This window comes from Salvelinus namaycush, chromosome 15 (genome assembly GCF_016432855.1).
Source record: "Salvelinus namaycush isolate Seneca chromosome 15, SaNama_1.0, whole genome shotgun sequence".
In the NCBI taxonomy this organism is placed as follows: domain Eukaryota; kingdom Metazoa; phylum Chordata; class Actinopteri; order Salmoniformes; family Salmonidae; genus Salvelinus; species Salvelinus namaycush.
Window position 1 is genome coordinate 9,672,051 of NC_052321.1, and position 12,026 is coordinate 9,684,076.

Consider the following 12,026-nt stretch of genomic DNA (forward strand, 5'->3'; position numbering starts at 1 on the left):
CGCCTGGCCAATGGGGAAGGACCATATTACCCTAACACAGCCACATGCTGCAGATAGAGCACAACATGTTCAATTTCATTATGCACCAAACGGCACAACACTGACTGAAACAGGGATCGACTACCTGAACTTGTCCAATAAGAAACACGAGTTTTCGTTTTTCAGGGCAAAACTTTTGCTACATTTTGCAACAGTATGCCCTCATGAATAGGAAACAGGACACCACTGTAACTCCATTAACAGGGATAGCGGCCACGCAGAGAGAAAACATATTATTGTTTCTGTTTTCAAGACAAAAGACTGAGATATGGATTATTTATTGTGAGGTGAACATTGCCTTCTTGACCCAGCCTCTTAAATGGACCTATTCATGTACAGTACAGTGCATTTGGAAAGTATTCAGACGCCTTGACTTTTTCCACATTTAGTTACATTACAGCCTTATTCTAAAATGGATGAAATGTTGTTTTTTTCTCTCAATCTACACACAATACCCCATAATGACAAAGCAAAAGCTGGTTTGTAGAAAATGTTGCAAATTTAATAATAAAAAAAATGAAATATCACATTCACATAAGTATTCAGACTCTTTACTCAGTACTTTGTTGAAGCACCTTTGACAGCGATTACAGCCTCTATTTGGGGAGTTTCTCCCATTCTTCTCTGCAGATCCTCTCAAGCTCTGTCAGGTTGGATGGGGAGCGTCACTGCACAGTTATTTTCAGGTTTCTCCAGAGATGTTCAATCGGGTTCAAGTTCGGGCTCTGGCTGGGTCACTCAAGGACATTCAAAGACTTATCCTGGAGCCACTCCTGTGTTGTCTTGACTGTGTGCTTGGGATCATTGTCCTGTTGCAAGGTGAACCTTCACCCCATTCTGAGGTCCTGAGCACACTGGAGCAGGTTTTTCCCTCGATCCTGACAAGTCTCCCAGTACCTGCGGCTGAAAAACACCCACCACCATGCTTCACAGTAGGGATGGTGCAGGGTTTCTTCCAGAAGTGATGCTGGCATTCAGGCCAAAGAGTTGAATCTTGGTTTCATCAGACCAGAGATTCTTGTTTCTCATGTTCTGATAGTACTTTAGTGCCTATTGGCAAATTCCAAGTGGGCTGTCATGTGCCTTTTACTGAGGAGTGGTGTCTGGCCACTCTACCATAAAGGCCTGATTGGTGGAGTGCTGCAGAGATGGTTGTCCTTCTGGAATGTTCTCCCATCTCCAAAGAGGAACTCTGGAGCTCTGTCAGGGTGACCATCGGGTTCTTGGTCACCTGCCTGATCAAGGCCCTTCTCCCCCGATTGTTTGGCTGGGTGGCCAGCTCTAGGAAGTCTTGGTGGTTCCTAACTTCTTCCATTTAAGAATGATGGAGGCCACTGTGTTCTTGGGGACCTTCAATGCTGCAGACATTTTTTGTTACCCTTCCCTAGATCTGTGCCTCGACACAATCCTGTCTTGGAGCTCTACGGACAATTCCTTCGACCTCATGGCTTGGTTTTTGCTCTGAAATGCCTTGTCAACTGTGGGACCTAATATAGGCAGGTGTGTGCCTTTCCAAATCATGCCCAATCAATTGAATTTACCACAGGTGGAGTCCAATGAAGTTCTAAACACATCTCAAGGATCATCAATGGAAACAGGACGCACCTGAGCTCAATTTCGAGTCTCATAGCAAAGGGTCTGAATACTTATGTAAATAAGGTATTTCTGTTTTTTTATTTTTTATAAAGTTGAAGAAAAAAGTTTACGTTTTAATAACCTGTTTTCGCTTTGTCATTATGGGGTATTGTGTGTAGATTGATGAGGAAACTGTTTAATTTAATCCATTTTAGAATAAGGCTGTAACATAACAAAATGTGGAAAAGGGGAAGGGGTCTGAATACTTTCCTAATATGTACTCTTTCCATGTGTATTCAAGAAAAAAGTTGTAAGGGTTTCTCATCATTTCCACTGAGCCACCGGGTCAAGTTAATTTGTAAATACTGTGGTTAGCTAGACGGTAAGGGCTTAGGATGGTGTACAATATTATCAATGACTCAGACGGACCAAAGGTAGACTGAGGTATTTATCCTCCTGGCTCTGAAACACTACATAAATTGGGTGCAGTATTTTTCTGTAAACATCCTTTGAGAATTTTCAGTTGCACTATGATTGCTCAAACATTATGCATCAGATTAATTAACATTGATAAACTGTTGCTTGGGGGTTGAAAAACCATTTGAGATAGCACGATGTTTTGGGAATGTCAAATTTTGAAATACAATGTTGTTTAGACATGATCGTTATCTCTGAGACAGTTGTTTGACATTGCGACATCTATGACTACGACTATTAGTTAACTTGGCATGACTACAACTATTTGTTAACTTGGCATGACTATGACTATTAGTTAACATGGCATGGCTATTAGTTAACTTGGCATGACTATGACTATTAGTTAACTTGGCATGACTATGACTATTAGTTAACTTGGCATGACTATGACTATTAGTTAACTTGGCATGACTATGACTATTAGTTAACTTGGCATGACTATGACTATTAGTTAACTTGGCATGGCTATTAGTTAACTTGGCATGACTTTGGCTATTAGTTAACTTGGCATGACTATGACTATTAGTTAACTTGGCATGACTATGACTATGAGTTAACTTGGCATGACTATGACTATGAGTTAACTTGGCATGACTATGACTATGAGTTAACTTGGCATGACTATGACTGAGTTAACTTGGCATGACTATGACTATGAGTTAACTTGGCATGACTATGAGTTAACTTGGCATGACTATGAGTTAACTTGGCATGACTATGACTATGAGTTAACTTGGCATGACTATGACTATTAGTTAACTTGGCATGACTATGACTATTAGTTAACTTGGCATGACTATGAGTTAACTTGGCATGACTATGAGTTAACTTGGCATGACTATGACTATGAGTTAACTTGGCATGACTATGAGTTAACTTGGCATGACTATGAGTTAACTTGGCATGACTATGACTATGAGTTAACTTGGCATGACTATGACTATTAGTTAACTTGGCATGACTATGACTATTAGTTAACTTGGCATGACTATGACTATTAGTTAACTTGGCATGGCTATGACTATTAGTTAACTTGGCATGGCTATGACTATTAGTTAACTTGGCATGGCTATTAGTTAACTTGGCATGACTATGACTATTAGTTAACTTGGCATGGCTATTAGTTAACTTGGCATGACTATGACTATTAGTCAACTTGGCATGGCTATTAGTTAACTTGGCATGACTATGACTATTAGTCAACTTGGCATGGCTATGACTAGAGCTAGTGCCCAGGAGAATGCTAACCTCTGTCAAACTCTAGATCTGGAATTTCCAGTGATATCTAGAATTTTATTTTCGTACTTGCAATTTTGTAATATCATATGAACACACTATTTGGATGTTATGTATTGTTGCTTCTACTAGTTTGTTGCTAAGCAACTTTGTCACTTTTTCATTGTGCACTTGACAATAGCACAACTACATGTTACAGTAATAAATAAGAAACCTATAACGATTCACTACTAGTGACTACTACAGTACAACATTTAGGTTATTTGAAGCCAAATCGCAATCTTTTTCACTAATTTGATACTATTGTCACGGTGAAACATACGAGATGTGAGGTGATCACAAAGACAGAGTACAGCTGCTTCATAATTTTGAAGCTCATATTGTCTATTATATGCTGAGACTTTGAGATTCACTGTAGTAGTTGTTTTAGGTTTTAGTATTTTTCCACTTTGATGCGTTTGAATAAATAACCTATTAGATAACCTCTCATATGACTACTGAATATTGTTGTCTCCAAACAGGATGGATATATTATTGTCTTACTAGGAGAGATCGTGTCCCAAAGCACCCCTTCTTTTTACAAGTAATATCAGTATGATCACTCACACGGTCACACCTTTGGAAAGCTATGTTATGACTGACCCTTGTTAAAAACGTTTAGCTAATGTCATGTTTTCTGAGAAAGAGAAAGTCATTGAATCTGAAATGGAAGAACACATGTTGAACCAGCCTCCTGCATAGTTAAGACATGTAATTGCAATGGTGTAGTGTCTCATTAGAAACTTCGCCTGAAGTTTATAGCGTAGGGTCAGTGCATCAGAGCCATGTAAAAGAAAGGGTGGATCCCAGGGACAACAAATGGCACATTTCCAAAGTCAGTGGAACCTGCCAAGACATAGATTTTATAGACAAGACTACATAGACAAGACCAAATAGACAAGATTACATGGACAAGACTACGTAGACAAGACTACATAGACAAGACTACATAGACAAGACTACATAGACAAGACTACATAGACAAGACTACATAGACAAGACCACAGACAAGACTACATAGACAAGACTACATAGACAAGACCACATAGACAAGACCACATAGACAAGACTACATAGACAAGACTATGTTACATAGACAAGACTACATAGACAAGACTATGTTACATAGACAAGACCCCATAGACAAGACCCCATAGACAAGACCCCATAGACAAGACCACATAGACAAGACTACATAGTCTTGTCTATGTTACATAGACAAGACTACATAGACAAGACTACGTAGAAAAGACTATGTTACGTAGACACGACTACATAGACAAGACTACGTAGACACGACTACGTTACATAGACAAGACCCCATAGACAAGACCCCATAGACAAGACCCCATAGACAAGACCACATAGACAAGACTACATAGTCTTGTCTATGTTACATAGACAAGACTACATAGACAAGACTACGTAGAAAAGACTATGTTACGTAGACACGACTACATAGACAAGACTACGTAGACACGACTACGTTACATAGACAAGACCAAATAGACAAGATTACATGGACAAGACTACGTTACATAGACAAGACTACGTAGACAATACTACATAGACAAGACTACATAGACAAAACTACATAGACAAGACCGCATACACAAGACTACATAGACAAGACTACATAGACAAGACTACATAGACAAAACCACATAGACAAGACCACATAGACAAGACCACATAGACAAGACCCCATAGACAAGACCCCATAGACAAGACCCCATAGACAAGACCCCATAGACAAGACTATGTTACATAGACAAGACTACGTAGACAAGACTACGTAGACAAGACTATGTAGACAAGACTACATAGACAAGACTATGTAGACAAGACTACATAGACAAGACTACATAGACAAGACTACATAGACAAGACTACGTAGACACGACTACATAGACAAGACTACATAGACAGGACTATGTTACATAGACACGACTACATAGACAAGACTACGTAGACACGACTACGTTACATAGACAAGACTACATAGACAAGACCACATAGACAAGACTACGTTACATAGACAAGACTACGTTACATAGACACGACTACATAGACAAGACTATGTAGACACGACTACATAGACAAGACTACATAGACAAGACTACATAGACAAGACTACGTTACATAGACAAGACTACGTAGAAAATACTACATAGACAAGACTACATAGACAAAACTACATAGACAAGACCACATAGACAAGACTATGTTACATAGACAAGACTACATAGACAAGACTATGTTACATAGACAAGACTATGTTACATAGACAAGACTACATAGACAAGACCACATAGACAAGACTACGTTACATAGACAAGACTACGTTACATAGACACGACTACATAGACAAGACTACGTAGACACGACTACATAGACAAGACTACATAGACAAGACTACATAGACAAGACTACGTAGACAATACTACATAGACAAGACTACATAGACAAAACTACATAGACAAAACTACATAGACAAGACCACATAGACAAGACTATGTTACATAGACAAGACTACATAGACAAGACTACATAGACAAAACTACATAGACAAAACTACATAGACAAGACCACATAGACAAGACTATGTTACATAGACAAGACTACATAGACAAGACTATGTTACATAGACAAGACTATGTTACATAGACAAGACCCCATAGACAAGACCCCATAGACAAGACCCCATAGACAAGACCCCATAGACAAGACCCCATAGACAAGACCCCATAGACAAGACTACATAGACAAGACTACATAGACAAGACTACATAGACAAGACTACGTAGACACGACTACATAGACACGACTACATAGACACGACTACATAGACAAGACTACATAGACAAGACTACATAGACAAGACTATGTTACGTAGACACGACTACATAGACAAGACTACGTTACATAGACAAGACTACATAGACAAGACCACATAGACACGACTACGTTACATAGACAAGACTAGGTAGACAAGACTACGTTACATAGACAAGACTACATAGACAAGACTACGTAGACAAGACTACGTAGACAAGACTACGTAGACACGACTACATAGACACGACTACATAGACACGACTACATAGACACGACTACATAGACACGACTACATAGACATGACTACATAGACAAGACTACATAGACACGACTACATAGACACGACTACATAGACAAGACTACATAGACAAGACTACATAGACAAGACTATGTTACGTAGATAAGACTACATAGACAAGACCACATAGACAAGACTACATAGACAAGACTATGTTACGTAGATAAGACTACATAGACAAGACCACATAGACAAGACTACGTAGACACGACTACATAGACAAGACTACATAGACAAGACTACATAGACAAGACTACATAGACACGACTACATAGACAAGACTACATAGAAACGACTACATAAACAAGACTACATAGACAAGACTATGTTACGTAGACACGACTACGTTACATAGACAAGACTACGTAGACAAGACTACGTTACATAGACAAGACTATGTAGACAAGACTATGTAGACAAGACTACGTAGACAAGACTACGTAGACAAGACTACGTAGACAAGACTACATAGACACGACTACATAGACACGACTACATAGACACGACTACATAGACAAGACTACATAGACACGACTACATAGACACGACTACATAGACACGACTACATAGACAAGACTACATAGACAAGACTACATAGACAAGACTACATAGACAAGACTATGTTACGTAGATAAGACTACATAGACAAGACCACATAGACAAGACTACGTAGACACGGCTACATAGACACGACTACATAGACACGACTACATAGACAAGACTACATAGACAAGACTACATAGACAAGACTATGTTACGTAGATAAGACTACATAGACAAGACCACATAGACAAGACTACGTAGACACGACTACATAGACAAGACTACGTAGACACGACTACGTTACATAGACAAGACTACATAGACAAGACCACATAGACAAGACTACGTTACATAGACAAGACTACATAGACAAGACTATGTAGACAAGACTACATAGACAAGACTACGTAGACAAGACTACATAGACAAGACTACGTAGACAAGACTACGTAGACAAGACTACATAGACACGACTACATAGACACGACTACATAGACAAGACTACATAGACAAGACTACATAAACACGACTACATAGACAAGACTACATAGACAAGACTACGTAGACACGACTACATAGACACGACTACATAGACAAGACTACATAGACAAGACTACATAGACAAGACTATGTTACGTAGATAAGACTACATAGACAAGACTACATAGACAAGACTACATAGACAAGACCACATAGACAAGACCACATAGACAAGACCACATAGACAAGACTATGTTACGTAGACAAGACTACATAGATAAGACTACATAGACAACACTACGTGGACAAGACTTCATAGACAAGACTACATAGACAAGACTATGTTACGTAGACAAGACTACATAGACAAGATCACGTAGACAAGTGCTTGTCGCCAGTAATATCATGACTACTCTGTTATCTATCACTTTACATCTCTACAATTATTATTATTTCATTTTTGCTACCTGAGAAAGGGCTTGGCACCTCCTCAAATTCAATCCCTGATGATGTTGGGCTTCACTCCATCATGTCCGATGATGCCTGTAGAAGAAGACAGAGGAGAAACCAACTGCATGTTCGAGTCTGGTAAGGAAGAGGTGTACACAGAGACTGTGGATCAGTCAGGTATGGTAGTGTGTTCTACAAGCTTGTTGCAGTACATGGAACCATCAATATCATCAACATCAACACAATGCCAAACTATAAAAGTACTAGCCTAATCAACGCAGATGTAGGGGTGAATGACATTTTACATTACATTTTAGTCATTTACCAGAAGCACTAATCCTTACAATGACTTACAATGAGTGTATTTATCTTAAGATAATCTATTTACACTATAAAATTAACTCAGTATCTAATGTCCATGAACCGCTCATTTAGTACTTACCATGGAATCTCCAGTCTGGCTTTATCTGCTGCCTCAAAACAGACAGGCTGTCGTACGCCAGCACGGCTGCATCCAGGGCATTAAACCTGTCCCAGGGGTAGGCTGCAGCATGAGACGCCTTCCCATGGTACTTCACTGTCACACTGAGAATAGATTAACCAAAAGTGTACCAAAGTTGACACATATTACAGTCAATTACAATGTTGTTGACCTGAATTGGATACAGACGGCGGAAACTGAGTCTTACTCTGTTATGGATACACAGGGCATGAATAAAACATCCCGTTGAACGGGGTGAGGCATGGAGACAACATCCTGTTGAGTGGAGTGAGCCATGAAGACAACACCCTGTTGAGCAAGGTGAGCCATGAAGACAACATCCTGTTGAGCAAGGTGAGCCATGAAGACAACACCCTGTTGAGCAAGGTGAGCCATGAAGACAACATCCTGTTGAGTGGAGTGAGCCATGAAGACAACATCCTGTTGAGCAAGGTGAGCCATGAAGACAACATCCTGTTGAGCAAGGTGAGCCATGAAGACAACATCCTGTTGAGTGGAGTGAGCCATGAAGACAACATCCTGTTGAGCAAGGTGAGCCATGAAGACAACATCCTGTTGAGCAAGGTGAGCCATGAAGACAACATCCTGTTGAGCAAGGTGAGCCATGAAGACAACATCCTGTTGAGCAAGGTGAGCCATGAAGACAACATCCTGTTGAGCAAGGTGAGCCATGAAGACAACATCCTGTTGAGTGGGGTGAGCCATGAAGACAACATCCTGTTGAGTGGGGTGAGCCATGAAGACAACATCCTGTTGAGTGGAGTGAGCCATGAAGACAACATCCTGTTGAGTGGAGTGAGCCATGAAGACAACACCCTGTTGAGCAAGGTGAGCCATGAAGACAACATCCTGTTGAGTGGAGTGAGCCATGAAGACAACACCCTGTTGAGCAAGGTGAGCCATGAAGACAACATCCTGTTGAGTGGGGTGAGCCATGAAGACAACATCCTGTTGAGTGGAGTGAGCCATGAAGACAACATCCTGTTGAGTGGAGTGAGCCATGAAGACAACATCCTGTTGATTGGAGTGAGCCATGAAGACAACATCCTGTTGAGCAAGGTGAGCCATGAAGACAACATCCTGTTGAGCAAGGTGAGCCATGAAGACAACATCCTGTTGAGCAAGGTGAGCCATGAAGACAACATCCTGTTGAGCAAGGTGAGCCATGAAGACAACATCCTGTTGAGCAAGGTGAGCCATGAAGACAACATCCTGTTGAGTGGAGTGAGCCATGAAGACAACATCCTGTTGAGCAAGGTGAGCCATGAAGACAACATCCTGTTGAGCAAGGTGAGCCATGAAGACAACATCCTGTTGAGTGGGGTGAGCCATGAAGACAACATCCTGTTGAGCAAGGTGAGCCATGAAGACAACATCCTGTTGAGCAAGGTGAGCCATGAAGACAACATCCTGTTGAGCAAGGTGAGCCATGAAGACAACATCCTGTTGAGCAAGGTGAGCCATGAAGACAACATCCTGTTGAGCAAGGTGAGCCATGAAGACAACATCCTGTTGAGCAAGGTGAGCCATGAAGACAACATCCTGTTGAGTGGAGTGAGCCATGAAGACAACATCCTGTTGAGTGGAGTGAGCCATGAAGACAACATCCTGTTGAGTGGAGTGAGCCATGAAGACAACACCCTGTTGAGCAAGGTGAGCCATGAAGACAACATCCTGTTGAGTGGAGTGAGCCATGAAGACAACATCCTGTTGAGTGGAGTGAGCCATGAAGACAACATCCTGTTGAGTGGAGTGAGCCATGAAGACAACATCCTGTTGAGCAAGTGAGCCATGAAGACAACATCCTGTTGAGCAAGGTGAGCCATGAAGACAACATCCTGTTGAGCAAGGTGAGCCATGAAGACAACATCCTGTTGAGCAAGGTGAGCCATGAAGACAACATCCTGTTGAGCAAGGTGAGCCATGAAGACAACATCCTGTTGAGCAAGGTGAGCCATGAAGACAACATCCTGTTGAGCAAGGTGAGCCATGAAGACAACATCCTGTTGAGCAAGGTGAGCCATGAAGACAACATCCTGTTGAGTGGAGTAAGCCATGAAGACAACATCCTGTTGAGTGGAGTGAGCCATGAAGACAACATCCTGTTGAGTGGAGTGAGCCATGAAGACAACACCCTGTTGAGTGGAGTGAGCCATGAAGACAACATCCTGTTGAGTGGAGTGAGCCATGAAGACAACATCCTGTTGAGTGGAGTGAGCCATGAAGACAACATCCTGTTGAGTGGAGTGAGCCATGAAGACAACATCCTGTTGAGTGGAGTGAGCCATGAAGACAACACCCATGTCTTCAAACGGCCCAGTCAGAATGAGGTCGACCTTCCCTCCTCCATCCTCTTCTGCTGGGGTCCCAAGTACTGTCACCTACATGGTATTGATAAATGGTTTTGTTTATCTATTTATTCAAATAACAAAGAGTGACATTATCCATGCATGATCATTTAGTAAGTGGACAAATAGAGACATAGAGACCTGGCTATATTATATGGGAAAGGGGAAAGGGGAAAGAGGATACCTAGTCAGTTGCACAGCTGAATGCATTAAACCAAAATGTGTCTTCCGCATTTAACCCAACCCCTCTGAATCAGATCTTATGTTGTGGCACAATATGCTTTAGAACTGCCCAGTCTGCACTCAATGCAGGCAGAATGTAGGCTACCTTTACGCAGAGAGGAGAGTCCACAGCTCTCTTCCATAGAGATAGATAGAGGACTCACCTTTGTATCTGTGCCATTATAGCGTCTGTGACAGAATGGGCAGCGCCATTTTATTTATTTTATTTAACCTTTATTTAACTAGGCAAGTCAGTTATTTTTTTATTTACAATGACGGCCTACCCCGGCCAAACCTTAACCCGGACGACGCTGGGCCAATTGTGTGCCGCCCTATAGGACTCCCAATCATGGCCGGTTGTGATACAGCCTGGAATCGAACCAGGTTCTGTAGTGACGCCTCTAGCACTGAGATGCAGAGCCTTAGACCACTGCGCCACTCGGGAGCCCAAAAGGCTCCCATTGAGGCTATCTCCATTTTAAAGTAGTACATTTTCTTCTTCTTCATTGGCTGATTTCTCCCAACTCATAGGAATCCCCACCCAGTTGACTACTTTAAAATGGTGTCAGAACAAGTGTAGCAGCCACACCGACTTTGTATATGAGGGTTTGTCAACATGCATGGCCAAAACCTGGCAATGCATCATACTTGCATAATTAAGAAGCCCACATTCTGTAACTGAAAATGCGGTAGGCAGTTTGACTTTTAACGTCCCATTGGTTATCAGAGAAAAACTCATGTGACTGTTTTTCTCCATATGCAAACTCTGGGCAGACCCATATGGCTAAGATTTGAAAGGCCTAAACACCTCCCTCTGCAACTGGATCCTGGACTTCCTGACGGGCCGCCCCCAGGTGGTGAGGGTAGGTAGCAACACATCTGCCATGCTGATCCTCAACACTGGAGCCCCCCAGGTGTGCGTGCTCAGTCCCCTCCTGTACTCCCTGTTCACCCACGACTGCATGGCCAGGCACGACTC

At 41.6% G+C, this 12,026-nt stretch overlaps 1 protein-coding gene across 1 annotated transcript; it reads right to left on the reverse strand.

The window, feature by feature from the left end:
* Window positions 1–4,135: 4,135 nt before the first annotated feature.
* LOC120059753 (peptidase M20 domain-containing protein 2-like) lies at window positions 4,136–11,700 on the reverse strand (the record flags this gene model as incomplete). The annotated part of the gene is given in 5 exon segments (XM_039008807.1): window positions 4,136–4,212; window positions 8,027–8,068; window positions 8,418–8,563; window positions 10,713–10,858; window positions 11,620–11,700. Coding segments are annotated over 5 exon segments (492 nt in total), but the record flags the coding sequence as incomplete, so codon positions are not given.
* Between the last annotated feature and the right edge of the window lie 326 nt (window positions 11,701–12,026).